Here is a 25,436-nt window from a genome sequence, read left to right on the forward strand (position 1 = left end):
TGAATTTGGAGTGACGTGTCATTTATCTGTGTCAAAAGCTTCAGAAGCATGATAGTAAGAAGGGTTAGATGTGGTATGTGTGGGTGTGTGTGAGTGCGACAGGAAACTGGTTTTGAGTGTGAGAAGAAGTTTGCTCTCCTTCCCCCACAACTTCACATCCCCCACACTGATTTGCAGAACAAAAGCAGGAACAATTCAGGAGATGGCAGTCAAAGGAGTGAGGGGGAGGTCGTAAACCCATTGACTGGCCACACAGGGAACAATCAGGATCCCCTGGCTCTGCAAGAAGAGTTTTAACTGTGGCCTGAACACTGTAATGATAGTAGTCATTGGTTCAGGGTGCTAAAGGTTATGTAAAGAATCAATTATTTGTGGAGTGGAGTTGCTAAACGACAGAGTGTGGGAAATTATCAGTAATTCCTTACAGTAAACTGAGATAGGGAGATAAGGGTGTTACAAAGTTCAACACTTCAAACACCAGCAGCTGGAGATGGATTTTGCAAATTTAACATCCTTCAAAGTCACAGAGTAGAAGTCAAAGTAAAATATTACATACATGCATATCGAATCAAATGAAATGTAGCTTTTATTTATTATATTAAATTAGGTAGCTGCAAGTTTTGGAATGTGATGCCCCTATAGACGACGGAGTGGGCGCAACAGGGATTCACCGGTGTTGGGGGAGGGGGGTCAGGCAGGAAAACAGAGGAAGGAATGTGGGGGGAAGTGCCTGTGTGAGCCCCATGAGGCCCCGACGGTGCTGCTTATTCTTCCGGCTGAAACCGGAGCACCCTGTCTGTGTACACAGAGCTGGGAGGGGTGGCCGGAACAGTCTGGACATGCCTGTGAAAACACACACACACACACACACATACACTCGTTCACCTTCTCATGTTAGTCCTTTTCTGATTACTCACACACTTTCATTACTCCTTTTCTCTTTCTCTCACACGCGAGCCCATTGTGAAGGAGTATGCTGACACATCCGAGTCCTCCAGGCATATGATACATGTCACTGTCTGGTGGATGTTTGGTATTCTTTAAACATCAAGCATCAGAAATATAAGAGGTGAATCCACTTGGAGCAGCTGAGGTAATTTGGATCACTTTCCCTCATCAGCTCTTTAGGTTGTTAACTTAAGGCATGACCTGCAACTCTAATACACTTTTTGTCAGATTCAGCAAATATCATTTTGCAAAATAAATTCATTGTTCATGCACAGCTCTGTAAATAGGAAACAAGGTGGCTCAGACTGAGCTACAAACACTATGCCGGCTTCCCTCCTTCATGTCCTCATCCACTAGGAATGGAGCCACGCCAGTGTCAATAGCAATGGATGGATAGCACTGATGGAAGGGGCGTGTTTGTTTGGGTGTTGAGTTCAAATATCATAAATCTTTCTCCAGAATTGTAGACTTTAAAACTGAAATAATAAATGTTCTGTATTACCAGTGGATCCAAAGAGAATTATTACTCGACTCTGCAGCTCCTCTCATGTCATCACTGATTGTGAAAAACCCACTGTACGGTATCTTCCCAGCACCAAAAGACAGACAGACAAAATCCCCTTTTACGCTGCCTGTACAAGGCGGGAATGTTGCACCATTGTACCTTGCCGTTCGGTATAAAGATACCAACATGGAATGGGAGGACAGAGTTGTTCCTCCTTTAAGCTGGCAGAAGTAACAGAGCCTTTTGACATCTGTGTAAAAAATGAGAGTTGGCAGGACGGGATGAGCGTGACGTTTTGACCAGTGGTTCTCAACCAGGGGCACGGGGATCCCCAGGGGTCCTTGAGGGAGTTCCAGGGGATGTCCCGAGACATGGGGAAAAGTTCATTTTTCACTACTTTACTCACTGTACACATAAGCCCAGTGACTGTTCGGATACAGGTTTCACTTCCTCCACAGTTATCTCCTTGGCTGTAGAATTCTGGTCTTCATCACATCCAACAACCAAATTCTTTCCAGACAGAAGTCCCTGAATTGAAATCTTATCAAATTTGAATCTGTGACCTAATGTGTTGCAATTAAGGGGGCCTTGATATGAAAAAGGTTGACAACCTGTGGTTTTGACGACGTGTTATGTGTGCAATCTGCCACCGGGTGATTTAAAAAGCTACTACTAGCAGTTAGCAGCCAACTTAAAGAAGACCAGCAACAAAAATGTCTGCAAATTACGAACACAATAGCCCTTTTGACACAGAGATTGTGCTATACAGCCACTACAAAGTCCCTTCTGTATGCCTTCTTTGCATTTTTACACAGAATCAAATGATGGCAGCATCATTCTGCTCCAGTTTGTGATCATACACTGCATCATGGCTTTGTGGAATCAAAAGAGGTGTGACGGGCGTGACATGTCACACACGTCAGCCTCTAGTGTATCAAATATCATACACTGCGGCAGCACTTTCTTAACAACAACGGCATTAATGTGTCAATAATATGTCCCTGTTATATGGCAGCTGATCACGTCCTCTACTCGAGGATAAGAAGCTCCCAGGCTTCATTGTTTTCCCAATTTTCAGACATTTACAACCGCAGTTCTTCTTCTTTGAATTAGCCCCTAACTGCTAACAGCTACTTTTTAAAACTCCCGCAGTGGGTTGCACATATATCATGTCGTCAAAATGTCACATCTGCGCTGCACATGATCCTGTCCTATTGTCTATCCTGTTATACTGACATTGTTTCAGCGCTGTCACTACCTCCCATGGCGGACTAAAGGCGAAACCACTCTGTCCCCACATTACGCGACTGTACCTTACATACAGCACGCTGAGGCGGATATGATGGCTTCAAATTCCCGCCTTGAACAGGCAGTGTAAAAGTGGAGTTGCAGAGGATGGGATCAACGGCCATATGGAAGGGACTGTATCTGATTATTATGGCCATGTTAATGCCATTGTTATAGTTTCGAAAGTGTTGCCCGACATGAACAATACATGTCACACTAGAGGCTGATGCTGTTGTCTTACATGTCACGCTTCTTTTGCTTCTGGAATACAGGCATGCTACCTTAAATCACACACTATTATACCGGCATTGTTTGTGTAAAAAAGCAAAGGTAGCATAATGAAGGTCTTCACCGCTGCTGAAAGGCCTAAACAGAGCTAAAATGTTAGACTTCCACCACAACTTTAAAGGGTGACAATATATCACTGTTGCATTTACAGCTTGTTCTACTGCCCTAAAGTGGCCCCAAACTCAAACTGATGCAGCTTTAAAGGTACCCTGTGGAGTTATTTTGTGAGTGAGCCCTGTTTTTGTTTATTGAGAAACAAGGAAGCAAGCAAAGCAAGCAGAGACAGTGAAGACAGCAGGTGAGTAAACAGAGATGTAAACAATGCACGTCATAAAAAAGGAAAAAAAAAAACAAAACTGAATTTGCAGATGTTTTTGTGGCGAAGGAAATGCATTCCACACCTTTGTCAGACCTTAAGGATTCATACAATGCATCTTGGTGAGTAACACTGTATGTAAACATCACTTCTGTTTGTTTACAATAAAGTCACACAGTCATACACGCCCACAACACACATCCTCTCAGTTATAAAGACTGAAGCAGTAATGCTGGCAAAAAAATGAGGCAAAGCGGTGTGCATTCTCTCTGGTTTTTATTCTTTAGGAAGAGTTCTGTTTGGAATTACAAAATGCACTGGTAGAAATAGCGGTGAGACAGTTCGAGAGTGCGACAGATAAGAGTGTGAGAGAGACAGAGTTAGAGAGAGAGAAAAAAGAGGGAGTGAGTGAGAGATCAAAGGTTCCACAGCCAGTTTGAATGAGTACATCATCAGATTTGGCTCGCTCCTGCACCCCCTGACCCCCCACAAAAAGTAGAAGGGAGAATACACCATCTTCTGAACTGTACTTTCTTTTCTTTGTATATATATATTTTTTTAAAACAGTTCTTTTTTTTTTTTTTTTTTGTGGTGTTCCTGAACATGGTCGTGTTGTGCCTCAACCCCATGTAACAGAAGAAAACAAACTCTCACCAAAGTCTCTTTTGTGTTTTTTATTCTTTAAACATTTTTTTTTTTTGTAATTTTTAACCTTTTTTGTTCTCAAAAATAGAAGGAAAAAAGGAAACGTTGCTTTTTAAAAACATCTATCTATTTATATATCTTTTTTTTTTTTTATCTTTTTTAATTTCCTCTGAATTCATTAATCTGCTTTTTCTTTTATGTCCTGAAGATGACTGTTAACCCACGGTGTGGCATGCACATAGCACATGCATTTCTGGAACTAGATATTTTTTCCTTTTTTTAAAATCTTTTGTACTTAAAAAAAACTCTTTTTTTTTCTCAGTAGCGGCTTTACATTGCTTTTTGAAGACTTTGTGTGGTTAATCAGCGTGTTAGTGGATTTCACTGCAGCATAGACACAAAGATGGATGGTGAATGTTTGGGGGGTTTGCATGTTTCATTCAGGGGGTTACTGACATCACACATACACACACACACATACACACGAAGATTGTTTCAATGATTTGACTAAAACATTTCAAAGATTTCAAAAGGATTCCTGGAAACAAAGAATAATAACGCAAAGCAAGCACAAAACAAAACGCCAAAAACTGACCTGAAACACACTCATCCATCTACACATACACACACACACACACACACACACACACACACACACACACAGGCAAAACCCCCACTTACACGCACACACCACAACCAGGAGCTACATACTTAGTGTGCTTTCTGATTTTAAGTGTAGTGATGTGAAAAAATACTTGTCTGTGACATTCCACTGAGGTTGGAAAGACACTAATAGGCAGTTTTTTTTCTTTTCTATTTTTTCGGTGCATTCTCTGGTCAACATGTGATAGGCCTCCAGGTTAAAAAACGCAGGTCAAATAAACAAAACAATAACAATAATGGTGGGGCTGACAGTGGTGTGCGTTAGTGACAAGTGTTAGTTTGAGGCACACAGAGAAAACACACGGATAGAAATAAAAGATATACAGGAGTGATACACACAGAACGGAGATGGTTTCTGGGACCGTGACGAGGCCCAGGCATCTTTTCTCCAACCCATCTGAGCTGTACGCCTGTGTTTACGCAGACGACGTGGTCTACAAGTGAGAGAATGAGCTACTCTCCGTGTGTGATAATCAACTCTGAATCAAAAGTGAAGTCAAAGGAGAGGTACAAAAACTATAGGGACACTGTTTGTCACACAGCGCCACTGGAAGGTCACAAGCGGTGGTGGAACTCTGCTTTAGCATCTGCAGGAGAGAAGACACATCCAAATAAATGCAGCAGTCTGTGGGGAACTGCTGAATTTGACTGATTATTTTTGCAGGGGCTCACAATCAAATTCACCCACTGTCTATGTTGACAGAAAGTGACAAGAAAGACAGACATATCGAGTGTTTTGGGAAATCTCTGACTGATGTTTGCGCTCCTGCAGACTCATTCTCCCACAGTGCAACTGTGGGGTTAGAGCTCCACCTCAGGGTTGGAAAAATGATTAGCCGAGCTCAAAATAAAACACACAGAACAGAACATCAGACCAAATATGGAGAATCTGTCTCATTATCACGATCGTCATGATCATTAGGAGTTATTATATTATCTGCTTATCCATCATTACCGTCAATAACAAAGAAAACAAAGATGAAGAGTTTCTCTCCTTTTGCTGCCTTTCTATTGGTCTCTTTCTCTCGGATCTCTCTGTTTTAACCCCAAACCCTGGAAGACTTTGAGATGTTAATGATCCGTCCGACTTGTAAACCAATATCGACATCTCTTATCCTCTTTACCCTGCTTCACGGTATATTCACCCAAAAAGTGACTTCCACAAAAAAAAACGTGCAATTCCAGCTGTATCAGTGGCAGGCATCTGGCACAGAACGTACACACAAACAAGCAAAAAGTAATCATTTTCCTTTTAGATATACATACAGTCACTCTCCAATCTCCCTTCTATCACTTTGATTTTAGTGTAGATGAAGGTACAGAGAGAGGAATGTCACACAGAGGAGAGAGAGAGAAACAGAAAGGCATTCTTACTGAAAAAAGAGAGAAACCCTACAGACCACAACAGAAAGGACCAAGTAAAATTTCCCCCCACATACAGTAGATTCTCATTGTTGCTATTATTATTATTTTTTGTATCATTCATGCAGGATTCCACAGGGTGTACAACTCCGCAAGTCTAAAAAACGAAGCTGTGTGGGGTGCAACAGAAGATTCAAGCTTCAATGTTTTGAAGAAGTAGAAGAGAAGGAGGAAGAAGAAGCAGGAATAGAAGAAGAAATACTGCAGAAAACAGTTACTGGTTTGCTTTTTTTTTGTTTCTGAAACCCATCTCCACGTTTTTTTTTTGTTTTTCTTCCTTCGTAGGTTGCGGGTTGAGGTTGGTCTAATTGTTTCTGGGAGGAGGGTGTTCTCCAAGGACGACGGTAAACGTCCCCATCACACCCGTCCCGTCCTCTAGATTTTGACCAAGGGACTCGTCAACCTCGTGCAGTGCTCCCCAACTCTCCCACCCACTTGGCCTCCTCACCTCATACAGGTGGAGGGCTCATTGTCAGATTTGTTCTTATTTAAAAACACAGATGATAAAACTCATCAATATTCAACTGGTGGCTGGGAGGGTTGGATTTGATTCTTTTTGCTGCTAACTTAACTGAAGTTAGCTTTGAGAAGCAAAAAAAAGAAAAAGAAAAAGGTCGTTCTTTTGTCTCTGACTGTAAAGTGTCTTTTGTCGAGTCGCAACTCTTGACATCTTGTAAGTGGCTGTAGCTCGTTGCCAGAGGCATAATTTAAGACACACAAAGACTAGTGTCCGTCACCCCTCCTGCTTGCATCCTTATAAACTGCAGTTTGAGGTTGGTCTTATTTGGCATCAAGATATGAATGCAACAACAATGCAAGCAGAACGTGGAGGTGGTTTCCTCTTACACCACTTGTTTCTCCAGATCCTGCCTCAGCATTCTTGTTCCACCCCTTCATCCTGACACCTATCCCTTCGTCTAGCCCACCATCACTGGGACATGCCAAGCAGTGGAGGAGAGGAAAAAATTGAACAGGCAAGAAAGAAAGAATCATGGTTTCCCTTGGCAGTCAGAGCTCCGGCTCAGAGCTTCCTATCTCCATCTTTCCGTCCATCTATCAATTCTGTTTCCTCCTTACTCCCCTCCCCCATCCCCAGAGGCTAGCACCAGTCGTCGTCCTCCGTCTCGCTGTAGGGTTCATGCAGGCCCTTGCGGGGACCTCTAGGATGCCCGGCTGGAGGGGGGACCTTGTGAGGCCCAGTATGTGGGGGTCCATGAAGATGTGTGGAAGGTGAAGAAGAGCGGTAGCCATTAGGCAGGCGACGCTGGGCGGCAGGCTGCATCTGGCCCTGTACAGGTCCAGTCAGGGCGGTAGTGGGAGGGGGCGCATGGCCGGCAGTCCTAGGTGAGGTGCGACTGGACTGTGGGTGGGGGGGAGGANGGGTGGGGGTTGCCACCCTGCATGGGGTTCTGCTCATAGGCAGGTGGTTCATGGTGGGGCTCATAGTCTTGGTAGTCCTGGTTGTAGAAGCAGCCATCCCCTTCAATGGAGCCACCTCCTCCACCTGTGTCCCCCCAGCGGGGTGGGGGATGATGACCCTGGCGGGATGGGCCGTGGTGGGCCAGGGGGAGGCCAGCGGGGGGAGGGCCCTGGCCTTGGGGAGGCTCAGGAGAGAAGCGGCGTGGGGCAGGGGCTGGGGGTCGGCCTTGTGGCCCCCCAGGTGGTGTGGGCATGGACTTACGGACCACAGGGGAGTAGGTAACATGGGGCCGGGGTGTTGCGGGGGTCTGAGGCAACTGTCGACGGCCTCGACGTGGCGTACTGGTCCCCGAGGTTGAGGGGACGGGACTTCCGCTGACCGAACTACTGCCCTACACGAAAAGTGAAATAAAGCAAATAAAAAGAACGAACCACAAATTCAACGACAGAACATGTAGAGTAAAGAGGATGGGAAAGATAGAGTATAAAACAAATAGAGAGACGGAGAGAAAGAATGCAAGATAGAGAGGCAGAGAGAGTCCAGATAGACAAGCAAGAAAAGATAAGAACAAGAACCACAGCAACAATAAGAATAAAAGCACCAGTCATAATGTGCGTGCAGTGGAGGAGAGAAGGGCAGAAATGAAAGGCATCAAAAAGTAACAGAGCAGAGGATGTGGACAAAAAAGATGGGTTTCCAAACAGCACCATACAGAGAGAAGCAACATGTCACGCAGAGGAAAGAAACAAAAGACGACAGGAGAAAAGAAGGGTAAAGGGTTGATTTCCGGAGCAACAAATGTGGCACAGGGTAAATATGGTGACTAAACATACATAAAATGTGTTTGGTTTTAAATCATCTTTAGTGAGCAGTGTGACATGTGTGTAACATGTCAAGTTATAAAAAGTTATTTTTTTATAACACCAAGGCAAAAGTTCAAATGAGAGGAGACAATTCTCCCTCAATACGTCTTCCTTTGCAAGACAACTTATAACATAAAGATTCAATAGAAAAGGCTGAATAGGAGCATCGCAGAAGTTTGTCAGCAAAGGTAGACCATAGATACTTTTTGTTTCCTATTTTAATAGGAAATGTCATAGGTTGTGTGTTTGGGAAAATAATGCCATAAAAGGAAAGGTAGTGGGGGAGGGACGTGAGGGAACAGTGGCAGTCTATAAACATTTAGGCAGGGCAGGGACAGCAGTCAGGTACTCAAATATACATTCTTTATGCATATTTGTGGGGTTGTTGGAACAGTGAAAACAGTGACTTCATTTAACAAACAAGTACTTGTATTCACACGATTATACCCACAAAGAAGAATATGTTTGTGTGCATGTAGTCAGACATATATACAAATGTACATGAAGGGCCCGCGCTATTGTTGCCACAACTTTGTGTTGTTAAAGCCACACTTCACCCACAAAATGACCATTCGTATCAATAACTCAACCCTTGATATGTTGAATTCATGTAGCAAACTTTCTTCTGGCAAGCCTCTGGTGAACGGAGAATCCAAAAAGTGAGAAAATTCTTGTTGAATTGTAGCAAAAGAGGAGCAAAGAATTTTCTCAGATCCAGATTCTTCGTTCACCAGGAAGACATGCAGGGAAGACACAATTTTGTTCTCAAATTCAATGTAACATGGGGTGAAAAATTGATATGCAAATGGTAATTTCATGGGTGAAGTATTCCTCTGAAGGACAACAACATGTCTTGGGCTCTAATTTGAGGGCAGCAGGAAAAAGTAGAGTAGTCCTATCGTAACTCATGATGTTTCAGTGTCCTATCCAGAGGTCCCTCAGATAACTAGAGGAGATCTGTTTGCCAGTAGGCAATGTGCTCATCAATGTTCTCCATCAGAGGAACTTAGTACTGTCTTTCTTTATCACCAGAAAAGACCACCTAGGCATTGTTGGCGGATTCAACCACGCAACCACTGTCAAACTAGAGGCCCTATATTTTTCAGCATAACACTGAAAATGTGGTCATACCACTGCTTTTGTTCAAACTGAACACCACATGCACACAAGTACCCAGGAGCCCACCTGTCTGTGCGTCAGGCACTCGCGACCCTCGCTGGGCGATCGCGACCAGCGCCGGTCCCTTTCTCTCTCCCTCTCCCGCTCATGCTCTCTGTCGCGGGAGTGCCTGTGTCCGTACTCGCCCCCTCGATCTGCTACATAGCGCTCCTTGTCCACGGAGCCGTGGTGGTGGTGGTGATGGTGGTGGTGCTTGCGGTCTTTGGATCGGCCGCGGTCTCTGTCACGATCCTTGTCTTTGGACGTGAGGTCGCCTGACTGGGTGGTTGTGCTCAGGTCTGTGCCCAGGCCTGGTGGTGGAGTTTAATGGAGTGGTTATTGGGGTGTGGTGAAAACATTAAAGACTGCTATGACATTAGATAACGTTTCATCATCACCTTGTATCCACCTTAAAAATAATCAGAACACAAAACCTTTTATTTACTTGTCTTAATACAGCATCTGTCAAACCATCAGGTGTTTCCTCTATGTGCTTTTGTTAATGTGTGTATGTGATCTTTCCCACCTGTGTCAGCCTCCGTGTAGCGACAGAGGGACCTCTCAGACGCCCGATGACTCCGGTCTTTTCGCCGGTGTCCATGTCTGGAAGTTCTCCCCTCCTCAGGCACACGCTCCATGTTGTAGTCGTCCACCCCTCCTTTGTCTCTGTGGCCCCGCCCAGACCTGCTGTGGCCCAGCGACGAGGCCGAGCGTTTCATGGGACTGCTGTCATTGATGGTCTGAGAGAGAAAGTGAGAGACCACCAAAGAAGGAGGGGAGAGAGAGGGAGAGATGCAGGGAGAGGTGTTTCCTTTGATTGTTGAGTTGGTGTTGTCTGTGAGCTATGGGTTAATATAAGAGACACTGTGTATGTGTGTGTGTGTATGAATGCATGTGTGTGAATAGCGTCTGTTTCTTGAACTCAAAGCCCACCCGCCTTCTTCCCATATCATACACTCCCACATTAGTAGTAATGGTCCAATCATGCTACTTCAAAAATATAAACACTGTATACAGATTATAGGGCAGGGGTCGGCAAGAAGCAGCCCATGGGCTAAATTCGACTCTCCATCATAATTAGTTAGCCCCAATTAAACATATCAGCAAATGATCTTAATTACCCCTCTAATATTCAAAATCCTCCCTCATTCTGCACCAGACTGCTGAACAAGATTTAAAGGCATAGTTCAGATCTTCTGAACTGGGGTTGTATGAGGCACTTATCCATAGTCAGTGTATTAGCTACAGTAGATGGCAGTTGTCATGCCCCCAGTTTGGAGAAACAGGCAGGAGTCCCACCATTAAAGCTAAGCAACGTACTGCTGTGGACAGGACTGGCAGTAAAACATATTTAAGCCACCTAAAAAAAATCATTATCAGTTAAAGTGTAAGCTTCATTTAGACTTCTTTTCCGCTTTACCTTGGCATTTCTGGCAGGGAGGCTGCTGACAACTTCAGTTCCCAATCTATGCTCTCGTCAACGCTACTAGACTCCTTTGACAAAACAGTAATTTTGGCTTGCCGAACACGGGAGCTGCTGCTCTTGTCATGTCTTGTCAAGTTTTGTTTTCTCATTTCAGTTCTGCATTTCCTGTTTTATTTTGTCTACTCTCCTCTCGTTTCAGATTACTTCCTGTCAAGTTTCCCTCCGGTGTGATTACCTGCCCCGCCTTAATGTGTTGCACCTGTGTCTCATTGTCTTCCCTCTCCTCATGTATTTAGTCTGTGTGCTCCCTCCTCAGTGCCAGTTCGTCTCAGTAGCGTTCCAGCCTTTTGTTTTCTAGTGTCAGGTTCCCAGTGTTAGAGCCAGTTTTGTATCTGTGTCCAATGATGTGTGGGTCACTGGTTTCCACAGTAGGTGGTGTGTAGACAATGGTGTCTGTGAAGGTAGTAGAGGAAGAGTTAATTACTCTACAGGCGTGCTGCTTACCAGGAGAAGCACACAGTTTTTTGACCGCCGTTTAGTGGCCTAACTTTGAGCCTTTTGTTTGTTTCGCATACAAGTATAATGGTATAACTGTGTGTAGGTCGACAAAGGCTACATTGTTAAATGGACCAATTGTTGCAAATAAATCTACGTTTGAGCCATGCATGGACTCTGATTCATTCAGTGGAGCCGCCACAGATGACGCGTCAATTAGAAGTCCTGGTAGCAGCCCCTCAGTGGCTTAGGTTTTTTGTTTGGTAGAAATCAAGTCATTACACCCAGTGTTTTGACTTTTGCCGTTTTTGGACTTTGACTCTGCCTTGCCCTTTTTGGTAACTTTTTCACCTTTACCTGCCGTCTTCATTAAAGACTGTTTTTGAAAAGCCCTTGAGTCGTGCGTTTGGGTCTACTCCTTGTGTGAAAACCTTGTCAGTTCTACCACTGCCTTAATCAGTTAGTTTGTTGATGTAACTGTGTGACTTTGGTGAATCTGAACTAACCCTTTAAAATGCCAAAGTCCCACAATCATGCAAACCAACTGATCACAACAGTGGTAGACCAGCAGCTCCTGTGTTAAGCAATGTTAAATTTGTGTTTTTTTTCAATGGAGTCTGGTATAGCGGTGTCAGCTTCCCGTTGACAAGCGCTGGTGCGGCAAGGTAAAGCGGTGACAATATTTTAAATACAGCGTACACTCAAACTGATAATGATTTTTTTAGGTGGGATTTTTAAAAAATGTTTTGTTAGCAGCAGCACATTGCTTAGCTTTAGTGTCGCTACTCCTGCCTGCCTCCCAAAACTGGGTGTGTGCTGACTGACATCTACTGTAGGTAATACACTGCCTGTGGATAAGTACCTCATACAACCCCACTTAAAATGATCACAACTATCCCTGTTAATGTGAAGATCTACTGGTGCTGAAATGAAGCCTAATAAAATGACCAAATAACTATCAGATGGCTACTAAAACAACTTTTAATTCATGATCTCCACTGCGCCTGTGCTAGCCCCCAAACTGCTCAGAAAAACTGACTCAGGGCTGAAACTAATTGTCGACCCCCGATACAGAGGAATTATAAAGTATATAACAAAAAAAGAATAACAAGAAATAAAGTAAAAGAGATGATGGCAAACAGCCATGCCTTCCATGCGTCTGTTACTTGCTTTGTGAAAGAAAAAAGGAGATAGAAATGTCAGTACGACTTGCATCAGTCCTCCATCATCACCACCCATAAATGGCACATTCCAGGCTGCACAAAAACTCCTCTATTTCTGCTCTGGATCAGCGTGCTGTCCTCCAGCCATGCAGTAGGTACATAGGGGTTGTCCTGAGTCCTCTACCCACATGAGAACTTCTTTCTGCAGTGCTGAGGCCTCATGCTCTGAGGTGGGACAGCAGGACAGAGCCTATGGTGCCACAAGTTGCTGACCTGGGCATGTAAACCGTATCAGGCTACTTCAGTGCTAGATCCTTTCAGCAGCTAAGCTGGCCAGTTTTCCAGTTGTTGTGTATTAGACCAATCAGCTGACAGGTTGGCAGTTGGCAGATGCATATAAAGGTTTATCTGGCCTCATAGGAGTAGCACTGAGAATCCCCAAAATATATCCATTCACACACACATATATACCAATCCTCTTTCTGTCTCTCATCATTACCCATACACACATAAACACACTCCCACTTAAACGCATTTCCTGCATGCAGGTGTGAATGGAGACTCTGACACAGACGGGGAAACGCTGACAACATCGAAATGGACGAGCACACAGGCATGAGGACATAAAGCAACAAAGCACTAGCAGCAGCTGAGAGACTGAGAGAGAGAGAGAGAGAGAGAGAGAGAGAGAGACAGAGGCCACGAGACAGTGTGGCATGACTGTTGATAATGACAGGGGACGTGCAGAGTTCAGCCCAACTCCAAACCCCATTTGTTAGGTGCATGAAGTAGCCAAGGATGCTGGGATCAGTTTGGAAGCTGGGCTGGCATCAGATTGGTTCATGCCAAAAAAGGGCTGTCCCACAAAATTTGAAAGAAAACCCCTGCCATGTTAAAGACACAACATGGAGACGTGAAAAAATGAGGAAAGAAAGAAGTTCGGAGAGCGTGAGAGGGAGAGGGAGAGAGAAAAGAGAAAGAGAGAGACGAGACAGGGAAGACAGGGTACATACACTGAGGTTACTGCCACGTTGTCTCCCTTTCCTCCGCTGCTGTATGAGCACAGAGAAGACACACACACACACACACAGAGCCACAAATACACCAAAGGTGTGGTCACACATGGAGCATACACGCAGAACCAAGAAGGGGAAAGCGAAGTAAGGGAGACAGGGATGGATAGATACGCAATGGAAGAGAAAAGAGGTACAGTGGAGTACAAGTAAAAACCAAAGAGTGTTAGGTGGAGGTTCAACCCAAAAAGAGATGGGGTGCCACAGTGGAGAGAGGAAAGACAGACAGAGAAGGAGGGACAGAGAAAGAGAGTCTGATTAGACACCGAAGCAGCAGTGAAGGTGGAGGAGAAACACTTACCACAGAGACTGGGGGTGGTTGGAGCCAAAATAGGGTTATATATATAGACAAGTTCACCATGAAAATGCTAAACCAACTGCAACACGGTCACAACAGCGATGACGACAATCAGCAAAATACACACACAAATGGATATGCATACACACAAACACACCCACACTCAAACGGCGGACAACAAAGTGACAGAAACAGTGTGAATTTCAGGGCACAGAGAACAGTGAGAGCACAGAAAAACTGCTGTACACACACACACATATACACGACACACAAACAAATGTAACACACACACACATCTGTAAAACGCAATATCATGCTGGTTCCAGTCCTGGATGAAAAAAAAAGCCCCCAAAATTCAAAAAGAGTTCAGCACAAGCAAAACCTTTAACAGGAAGGAAGAGACAGTTTAGTAGAAAAACAACAAGAAAAGATAAATAAAGAGGGGGATATAATGGTGGGCAGAGAAGTGTGTAAACTGTATGTATGTGTGCACATTTGTATTTATAAATATGTTGTGCGCATATGACAACCAGAGCACTCACCAGGATATGAAACAATATAAAACGGATGAGTGTGTTCAATGGAAACGGGACAACCACATGCAGGTGGCAGAATGAGAGGAAGAGAGGACGACAACAGGAGAGGAAGAAAAAAAGGAGCAGAAGGTCCCACTTTGCCTTGCTGTGGTCCTTTTGAATTCACGTTGGGAGCTCAACATTTCAGCAAAACATTTCCATGTTTTAGCCAGAAATATTGCCACGATAGCATATATTGTTTGATGGTAGTCACATTACTGGTGGTTCCTAGTACCTAAACATGTAACCTTTGTGCCCCAGTGTTCGAGGACTATTGTCATTTAGCAGGAATCCCTTTTGACCCTGTGCCAAACTTTCTCCAACATGGATTCGAGTAACCACAGCAATAAATCTTACGCAACAAGTCAGACCTTTGAGAATGTGATCTTTTCGAACAGAGGAGATGAGGAACAGAGACGATGGGGGAAATAGAAAGAGAGTGGAAAGGTGAGAATGCTGCTCACTTGGTTGTCGCCTGGGAGGCGGGGCATGGAAGCGGCCCTGCCATGGCCTTCCATTGGTGGAAAGTGCTCAGTATCCGAGTAACCATCCTGCCCCATCTCTCTCATCTCTACCGTCTGAAAACAGAGCAGGAGAGCAGGAGATGCTGTGACGGCTGCCATGAAAACTGACAGGGAGTAGGGGGATAGGTGGGAAAGTTTGTTATCCAAAGAAAGCAGAGAATTGAGGGTCTCAGAGAGGTAAAAATAGTCAGTGGGAGAATTTGGTGAGTGTGTGAGTGTGAGGAGGGACTTTGTCTTTTTTTTTTGTTTCTTTTTTTAGTTTTAAATCGTGCGATGAATGAGGAAAAAAAGGAGTGTTTGGATCTTAAGATCGTGAGTATACTCCAAATAAAATCAAACCCAATGTTCGCAAAGGCTGCTCTCAAAAATGGAGCATCAAGCAAATGTAAATATTCTTTGTTGAATGGCATCGACGCCAGATGGAGGAGCTCATGAGTCGCAGCAGGGAGGGAACCCATGTGCAGCCCAAAGGGCATGTGAAGAACACAACTGATCCCATGACAGTGTTGGCCAGGTGCAGAAACTGATACACTGTACGCAGCAAACTTCGGCTGGTTGGTTTGCACACATTGTTATCAAATCTAGATCCAGCATGTCGTTTTGGTGACAACAAGGCAAATGTTCCAGTGCAAATATGTCAAATTCTATTTTGTTTGGAGTATACCTGGAAAAGTGGAGATGAATCTGGCAGCTGGGGCTATTGGCTTGGCCTTGTCTTGCTTGGCCATACTTCGGTTTTTAACAGAGGCTTGGCACTTCTTTGTTTTCTCAGACCCTATTTTCCCACGTTCTTGTGTCTAAGTGACTAATGGGAACAACTATATTTGAAAGTAGTCAGTATTGAGCAAGACCGGTCAATTCCTGCCGGCAATTGAGCACTGTCGATTCACATCCACTAAAAGTGTTTGATTTTGCCACTGACAGGCTCAGATTGTTATTTTCAGTGTCTGAGAACATTACGGAAATGATCCTGAAAGAGACAGACCTTTTTGTTTAACCAGAAACAGACCTGAAAGCATATTTTCACATCTAACTAGGTGAATTTATTTCAACTAAATCGCAGTTGAGGATTGTTGGAAGAGTAGAAAGATGATCCAAGACGGCTTTTTTGAGTTTTATTTTATCTCTGTTGACTTTGAATGAGGTGTGTTTTTACAATGATAAAATTACAGTTTATTTAAATGGAGTCTGGTGGGTTTGTTTCTGGTTAAAAAAAGGACCTTACTCTTTAAAAAAGAGGTCAACCTCTGTAGGGACCCTTCCCATAATGTCAAACACAAACAATCTGAGCCTGTCAATGGCAAAAACAAGCACTTTTAGTGGACGTAAATTAACAGTGCTCAGTTGCCCACACAGATGACATTGGCTGCAGCAGTCTCACACAATACTGGACTAATTTCAGTAATTGTTGTTCTGATTAGTCACTTAGACACAAAAAAATGGGAAAACAGAGTCCAGTGCCTGCTCTTTCATTTCACTATTTCAGCATTCAATATTTAAAAACAATACATAATAAACTCTAAATTATGTAATGCCAGAAAAACTCTAAACCACTCGCAGCTGCTGCTTGCTGCTCAATGACTCCGTCTGTCATCACATTACTTGTATCTTAGTATTTGGGTGGTGTTTTCCTATAAAGGCATTTGTCATCTAATGTCTCCAGTTGTTGTTGTTGTTGCTGTATGATTTGCCTCATCTAACTGCAGGTTGTCATTCAAACTTGTTTGAATGAAGCCGACAGCCACTCTCTTCTATCCGACTCCTGAGTTTAAACTTCTCCAGACCTCTGTTGATTGATATGGAGAAGTGGCTATGTCATGGGGCTGACTGATACAGAGACCTGTCAGGCCCTTCAGGAGGTCTACAAGCAGAGAGGTTTAACAGCATGATGACAGAGACATGAACCACTCTGAAAACAGAGGCAAGATAGACTCTGAATGAAATGTGGAGAACGTACGGCGAAGGATAAGTTCAGTAAGATAGAAAACACTGTGTGAAGAGACAGGTTTGAGAATGGGACTAATCAAAGAAAGGTTAACGCCATGTCAATGCTAACTGAAAAAGTCAAGGCAAGAGAGATCACAGAAGATGGAAATGACCTACTGAGTAGAAACAATATAGGCAACAAGGCAGTAAAGATGGGACAGCATGAGCTCTGAGCTTCTCTATTTTGTGACAAAGTGGCTTCAGGATACCCAGTATGCCTTCTACTGACAAGAGTAGCCCCAACCATAAGCATAAGTTAACGTTGCTATTACTGACTGGACTGGAGAGGAGCATAACAACATTAAACAAGAAGCAAATCAATGCCCTGACTAACAATAGGCTGCTGTATTTCTACTTTTGATGGACAGTCCACCCCCAAATCAAAAATACATTTCTTCCCAGTGTAGTATTATTTGCTACACTAGATTGTTTTGGCGTGAGTTGCTGAGTGCAGATATGTCTGCCTTCTCTCAAACATTATGAAACTGGATGGCATTCAGCTTGAAGCGCCAAAAAAATACATTTCAAAAAGTCAACAGCAATGTCTGTTTCCAGAAAACATGACCCCATAAACAGACTTTGTTGTGAGCAGTTTCATGTAGGAACTATTTTCTCTTTACCAAAAACAACACCTGCGAAATGTATCACTGTGCGGAAGGACGTGTGCATCTATTCACAGACAAAAAGCTTGATGTAAACATTAATGGCGTCCTCCATAAGCTGTAACGTTAGCTAGCTCAGTGGTGCTACGCATACATTTATAAAAATAACTAGATACCGGGTGACAAAATGGCGTCTATTTATTCCAATGGAGTTGCCTGGTGCATACGCCAAAAAAGTTTCTAGCTTCCAGGTTTACATCCGCGCTATGCATCCCACTGAATACACGCAGTAGTGTCTCTCCCACGGGCCCTGCTTGCGAGTTCCCAGAGACTTTATATTGTGATGATGTCACAGATTTTTAAATCACTTCTCTCAGCTCAAAGAAAGTTTTCCAAACATAGATCAAAAATTCATAATACGAAGAGTCATAACTGACCTTGTTTGGGGTGCAAGGTGTCCTGTCAACACTTTTACAGACGTCTCTTTTATAATGGTGAGTCTATGGGGAGTTTTTTTTTTCTTTTTTCTGCAATACCGCAAGTAGCCACTGGGGAAAATTGGCTGCAAGGCTGAGCAACATTCCTGACCTGGTGCAAGGTTAACTAGCAGCAGATGCACGTTTCCTCCTGTGCAGTGATGCGTTTGGCAGGTGTGGTTTATAAGAAAGAAAATGGTTCCTACATGAAACTGCTCACAACATGGCCTGATGATTATTCTAAGTTACCGTGTCATGATTTCTGGAAAGAGGCATTGCTGCTGAGTTTTTCAAATGATATATTTTGGCACTTTGAGCAACACAAGCTAGCATCCAGTTATTTCAGGCATTCGGCAGCTCACACCAAAACAATTTAGACTGATAAATAGTGTAGCATTTTTGATTTTGGGATGAACTGTCTCTTTAACCTCAGTTATAATGAAGGGGAACACAAACCTGATGCCCTTACGTCTTCATCTCATTCATGTAACACACAGAGGTTATAATTACTGCTTCCAATGGAGATGGAGTAGCAATCCGTGACTGCATGGAGTTCATTTTACCATTTAACTGTCCTCAATTGTTCTTTGGGAGTTCATTTGGTAGCAATGACATGAAAGTAAAAACAAATGTTAAATGGACTGAGTGTTTGAGTTCCTGTCCACACAAACCTGGTGTGTGACAAAGATGTATTTCATGTGTATTGTGTGTGTGTGTGTGTGTGTGTGTGTGTGTGCTGTTAGGTGTGTGGTCCTGGGTGTGTGTTTGTATGAGCTTTCTACCTGAGAGTTGGTCATGCTTCCCAGGCCATCCTCAGGGTGTCCCTCAGGGCTCCAGCTGCCGACCTTCTGGGACATCTCCTGAGCACGAGCTGTCACCCATGATTGGCTCTCCGGGACCCCCCCCTCCACCGGCCTATGATACACACAAATACGCCGACACAGACGCATCTTCCTTTACTGATCTGCTTTCAACAAACCACCACCTGTAAAGTAAAACACGACAACCGCATCCAACTCACAGGCTGTTGACCGTCTCCGTTGTCTCAGGTGGAGGGAGGGCGTTGTTAAGTCCCGGACCCCCATCCTGGGCGGGGGAAGGTGGCTCCACGCGCTGAAACAGTAATGGCGTTCGATTCTGTGTGAGATATACAACATGGCCGTCGCCAGCTATCAGGCAGACTGACAGGGAAATGGAGGGAGAAGGGGCAGAGCAGGAAAAGAGGGGCATGTACAGAGGGGACTGTCGGCCAGGCAGAAGAGGTAATGGAAGAGGAATAAATGGGAGGGAGGGACTCTTGAGCAACTCATGTCCAGCAGCTAGCAGGAGAAAGAGATGGGTGGACTCAGGGGCACTTTGAGACCTGGCAACCCTTTGAGGCGTCCAGGTGCAGGACTCTAACCTTAAAGTGCTTTATAGAGTCCAATAAGGAAGTGGAATTCACCCACTCAGTCTGGAGCTCAGGGCAGGATCATAGGGAATGATAGACAATCATTCTGGGTTTCATCTGATGATCACTTGTCATCTGATGACGGATATAAATACTTGAATGCTGAGGAAAATACATTTCCAGAAACACAGAAGAAAATGTTTTCACAGCAGGGGACGTCAAATATGAACTGATATAAAGGGGAGGAATAAAGGAAGGGCCTCGTTCAAAGGAGGGATGGAGGACATCATGGCAGATAAACACTGCAACAATCCTGTGGAGGGGAACATACAGCAGGTGAAATGCATGACGGACAATGCCACATTCATTGTCATTCATATATTGATCATTCACTTAAGAAGTTTCAACAGTACCTATCAACCTTTTGCAATTTCAAACAATTCTATACTTACACATGCAAGTGAGATGAAAAAAATAAAACGTTGTCAACTTTCATATTCAAAATTGTAACTGTTTTGCTGCCTCCACCTTTATTCAAATCCAAACTGGAGCAAAACCTCCATCTATGAGTGCACTAATTACAATATAATACACAACATGTAAAGCGCCCTTCACACTTTCACATTGTTGTGTGATGGTATCTGCACTACTGGCATAATTGGATCATGAAACACTGCACAGGTCTCTCACTGGGTGTTGCTACAACATATGGTGGCCCAGCCGAGACAGGCAGCAGCCTACAACTCGGCAAGTGGACTACGTAGAGGGGATGATGTACAGAATGTGTTGTAGGAGAGAAGTGGACTGAGTAAAACAATATGTCTGTGTCGAGTGTGGAGCACTCCGCTTGGAGAGGACTGCAAAGGACGGAGGTAGAGGAACAGTGTACGAGACAGCAAAAAGAGGATGAAGGACGTTTGATGTTTGAGAGACGTCTTAAGTATCTTTACACATGCAATGAAATATCAGGTTGGCGAGCGTCCCCATGCACTTCATATGTTTATGATCCGAGCTGGCTACATAAACCATTAACTTAACCATTAACTACATTATCTTCTGATCTCAATCACTACAATGAAATAAAGTGGTCAGCTCTAACATTGACCTGGAGGGTAGAGTGCAGCAATATCATAATGCAAATCTAACAGTCCAAGGTTACAGGCACGGGCGGTGGGGAGTGAGGAGGTATTGTATCTTCACAAGCAGCTGATACAGGAAAGAATCGAGCTCAGCAAGAGGACTCCGGTGATGTTCAGGCACGGGCACATTAGGGGCTGTGACAACACTTCAGTCTGCTTAAAGGTATACTATGCAGGAACTGTGTAGCTTTCTCCTGGACGCGTGCATCTTACAGTCTGTGCCTCGCCTCACCTGCAGGCTGTGCCCAGAGACGTCCCAAGCACAGACAAATACGATGAAAATAAGGCAGAGGGCAACGTCTCAGCAGATAAATACACTGCCACACACTTCTGGAGGGTTGTCAGTGAGTCTATGCATTTTTTTTTTTTAGAAATATCCTGCATAGTATACCTTTAAAACCAAACCCAGCAGTCTCAATAATATTGACTGCTATATAACAGCAACTCCTTGGTATAAACTACTAAATCAGCATTTTAAATTTTGTGAAAAGTATGCCTGAACGCTAAATTATGTTTGCATTTTAACATTCCTACAAAAGCAAAAAGTAACAAACTTTGTCCAGCAGATGGCAGCACTATTTTGGCTGTTAGAGAAGAAGCATTGCATATAGGAGATAGGAGATTGCATTAGATCACTAAATGGTTGTGTTCAGCCCCTGTGTGCTCCTTTGAGGTGACAGAATTAGGACTCCTCCGTGGATCTGAGATTGTCACAGCCCAGGTTTGTATGAATGGGAGTACAGGCCCGCAGCCTTGATTTCAGTGCGTCAGTCTGCCTTTGACTTTAAAGGATTGGATGCAGCTAGAGTGTTATTTCCTTGAGACAGCAGTACCTGCTCATCACGAAGAGCCTGTGAGCGCTTGATCTTGCTCTGCCGGTAGTACTCCATGATCATCATAGCAGCGTAGATTTTCCCCACTGTCAGGTCTGTTGCTGCTGAGAGAATGACAAGTTACCCTGCAAGATTAGACCTTTTGGTATGGACCCTGAGCGCGAGGAATGGTAGAGAGGGGGTGAGGCATGCACACAAACAGAAAAAACATTACATACACACACACACACAACATTGAGCAAATAGTCTTTTCACAGACAGATTGTTTTTTTTTTAACTGTATCTTACTTTAGTTTAACTCTATGTAGCATTTATATTTGTCACAGGTAAAGTCTTGTAATCCAAGCATCTCATTGTGATATAGATCAAACAAAATTCAGTCGCTCCGAGAATCTGCAATCATGTGATCGCAAGAATCAACACAAATTGAACCAAGTCCTTAAAAATAAAATGAATCAAAATAAAATTTATGATATCTACACTGTTAATGAGTTCTTTGGACTTGGTTGCAAATGTAATGCTAAATAAACCATACACTTTGATAGCAAATCTCATGCATTTCACAAACTAAAGCAACTACTGTTTCATGCAACTAGTGCGTTAGCACCTGTGCATTTGTGTTCAGTGTAATAACACTAAAAGATATGCAGTATGTTTTATCAAGCACAGCCAGCCATCTAGTGCACAAAGCTGACCGCCCCTGAAGTGAAAAGACGTCTATAGAGAGTTGATCTATAGTGAGGCACCCTCTGATCTCAGGCACAGGGGTGGAGAAGTGTTGGGGTCCTAGAGTGGTGGTGGGTTCATTCTGGTGAGTGTGGTTTTTGAGGGTGAAAGGAGAGGTGTTAGTGCAGCTCAGTCACCAGAAGAAAATGTAAGTATTGTATGTTTATGCAAAGTACCGATACATTACATTTGTACGTTGCATGTCACTTGTCTCTGTTTCCACTGCGGATAGAGCCATGAAAAGCGGTTGTGTTGTACCGAGTCACCGCTGCATTTCCTGCAGGAACGATGCCTCGAAAAGCATCTGATTTTTTTGACTGAGACATTGCTGGGTTTCCAAGTGGGATTGTGCCACAAAAAATAGGTATTTCAAGTCAAAACATGATCTTTTCCTAACCATTACCAAGTGGTTCTTGTGAATACACCAGACCAAATATTAACCACTGTTGACGAAATAACGAAATATAAAGTTCCAAAGTATCTGCTTTATCCATGGTTTGCAGAAACATTCAATGCCAACATTTATTTTGGTGATTGGGTTGGTTAGGGTGTTGTGCATGTACTTGTCCTGCCCCTGCCATGCAGCCTGTGCTTTGTCAGTGCTTGTGCTTGTTTTGTTTTTTTTCATGTTCAAACATTATGTCTTCATATATCTGAGGTATATGGGTGTGGATGTGAGGGAGTAATGTGCCAGCTGTATCAGAGGGTGCAGCAGTGAGGGAGACTGACTGAGAGAGAAGCGGTCCTCAGGTGGCGTGAAAAGAAACAACGTTGGAGCACTGGGCGGCACAGGGTGGCTGCATCCGAGCCACATTGTTGTGCCTGCACCACACTCTGCAACTTACACTTGTGCGGCGTAACCAGCAAATCCAGAGTCTTCTGGGAGAGGTTGGGCCAGATCGCCATCATCTCTTTTCTGAGCTCGGCGTCCATCTGGTGCTTGTCAATACCACCTAAACCAGATTCAACAAGCACGCGCATGCACATTCATACAGATACATACAGACGTATATGGATACACAAACATCCATGCCCAAGTACACACACAAATTCATACACGTGAACATGCACACACAGAAATGCACATTAAGAAAGTTTAATCAGAAACATACAAGTGCACACAAGCCATTCATACCCATTCAGGTTGATACAGAGAAGGTATAAAAGAGGACATACAAACAAAGAGAAGATTTTTATTAGTGAGGTTAGAACTGCTGTGATAAAATCGTATTTGCATTGAAAAATGTACAAAGGTGATTCAGTTTACAAGCTGAAGTGACAGAGTCTCAACTCCACAGGATCTCAACCTTCAGCCTCACACACAACATGCTACACACAGCATCTACTCCCACAGAAATCTCACTGTACTTAAGCTACAGAAGGAGAAGCATCAGGATGAGCTGAAGGTTTCAGGGCTCAGCACAGAAATAGCAGACTACGGGAGAGAGGAGAAGAAAGCATGTGAAAATCGGACCAGAGGAGGTAAGAAGGATTCCAAACCTTCCGTACCCTTGGCGATCTTGATATCCAGTGCCGTGCGGATCAAGGCCATGAGGGTGGAGTTGAAGTGGACCGTGTTGTCGTCGGCCACGGGAAGATCCATTCGGAGCAGTCTCTGTGGGAGAGCCAATTAGGGTGAGCGGTGAGAAAACGGGGAAGTAAATGGGCTGGCTTATGTGGAACCTCCAGGTGAAAGGGGGAGGGGTGTTGAGTTTGTTGGCAGGAGGGGGGAAGGGGGAGTGGGGAGAAGGGAGAAGGGAGAGGTTTGGGTAAAGGAGGATGAAGGAGCTGTGCATAGAAACTGTAGCAGGCTCTGACTCTGTCTGCCTGTAGCAAATGGCTCAGCTACTGTATTAAAATGGGTAAATTTGATATTCAGTGCAGCTGTGACGGCAAATTCATGTGCAGGGATCCACACATATGAATCTGATGTCATATGAGAGAACCTGTGAGTGCAAAGGCATCAAATAAAAGCTTTTTTTTCATATATTCATTCATTTCAGAACCACAATGTTATCTATGTATGTGTGTTGGCATCCAAAAGGCCTCACAAGTTGGTTAAACTGGCAATCTTGAGCCTACAATGAAGAAAGAGGAGGACAGGCTAAGCAGCCGCTACTATTATCCAGAGCTCCCTCTAGGGGTTTGGAGGTTCACAGTGAAAACAACAGAGACCAGATGATAAACCAATAAACCAAAAACAACCAAGGGGCCGATCTAAGGTAAGGGGAACACTTTGGTTTTCGTTTATTGGTTTAATCCTTTGTGGTTTTTGTTGGTTTGTAATTTAAACAGACAACACAAAGACACACACCAACTCACAGATGACAGAGTGACGTTCGTGTGTGTTTGGTGACAGAAGACGGCGACACCCCCAACATGCAGCATATCATGCCTCCCCCCACATCCTGATTAAATGCCTCTCCTTTAATCCATCCATCAAAACTTTTTCTTTTTTAATCTCTATTCCCCCAAACCCTTCTTGCACATCCCACCCTCATGCGGCATGCGATGCACACGCAATATGCCTCTCAGGACAAGCAGCTGCGCAGCCGTACACAGAAAGCATCCTCTGTTGGCGACAGTAAAATGAGTTTGTGAGTTGTTGTAACGTGGCTGTTATTGAAGGGAGTAAGAAAATTTGTAGACGATGGGGCTAAGCTGGAATAATAGAGCAACTAGCTCTATCGCTAATTATCTGATGTCTAATGTGTGAAAAATGGGCACAGACTTGGAGGGTTAATAGGTGAGAGAGAGCAGCATTCTGTGGAAAAAGAAATAAGGAGGAACAAAAAGTGGCGAGCATGGAAGTGTTGTTTTGGTGCAAAGATGCAAAATGATTGTTCAGGTGAACATAGTCCAGGTATATGTAGGGAACATGGGGTGGTAAGAAATATTTCTACGGCCAGAAAATAGATATAATACAAGTTGAAAGGGAAAGCTTAAGGGAAAGAGATGATAGAAAAATAAAAATCAATAGGTTAATAGGTTATGAGCTGAAGCGTGTAAAGAGAAGAAGTGACCAAAAATAGACAAAACTATGCAAAGAAACATCACCACACTTAGTTGGCTGTGACTGTAAGAAAGCGGTCCTGCCTGAAGGCTCTGCTGTCTCTCTTCAGGACAGAGAAGATCAAAGTTTAAAAGCAGTGGAGCTAGATGGGTCATTGTTCTGTGGACTGGTCGGAAAGTCAAAGGTAAGGTTTGGATTTCTC

General features: G+C 43.9%; 1 protein-coding gene across 1 annotated transcript in view; it reads right to left on the reverse strand.

Moving 5' to 3' along the window:
* Nucleotides 1-3,444: 3,444 nt before the first annotated feature.
* Nucleotides 3,445-25,436, reverse strand: part of cacna1aa (calcium channel, voltage-dependent, P/Q type, alpha 1A subunit, a) — a 100,258-nt gene continuing 78,266 nt past the window's right edge. The window contains 11 exon segments of the mRNA XM_050070112.1: nucleotides 3,445-7,447; nucleotides 7,449-7,885; nucleotides 9,543-9,826; nucleotides 10,042-10,255; nucleotides 13,613-13,648; nucleotides 15,010-15,123; nucleotides 18,916-19,048; nucleotides 19,155-19,270; nucleotides 21,496-21,599; nucleotides 23,067-23,174; nucleotides 23,731-23,836. Of these exon segments, the coding sequence (XP_049926069.1) occupies nucleotides 7,174-7,447; nucleotides 7,449-7,885; nucleotides 9,543-9,826; nucleotides 10,042-10,255; nucleotides 13,613-13,648; nucleotides 15,010-15,123; nucleotides 18,916-19,048; nucleotides 19,155-19,270; nucleotides 21,496-21,599; nucleotides 23,067-23,174; nucleotides 23,731-23,836 (1,926 nt within the window). The 3' untranslated portion in view covers nucleotides 3,445-7,173.

Source organism: Epinephelus moara, chromosome 18, assembly GCF_006386435.1.
Source record: "Epinephelus moara isolate mb chromosome 18, YSFRI_EMoa_1.0, whole genome shotgun sequence".
Taxonomy (NCBI): domain Eukaryota; kingdom Metazoa; phylum Chordata; class Actinopteri; order Perciformes; family Serranidae; genus Epinephelus; species Epinephelus moara.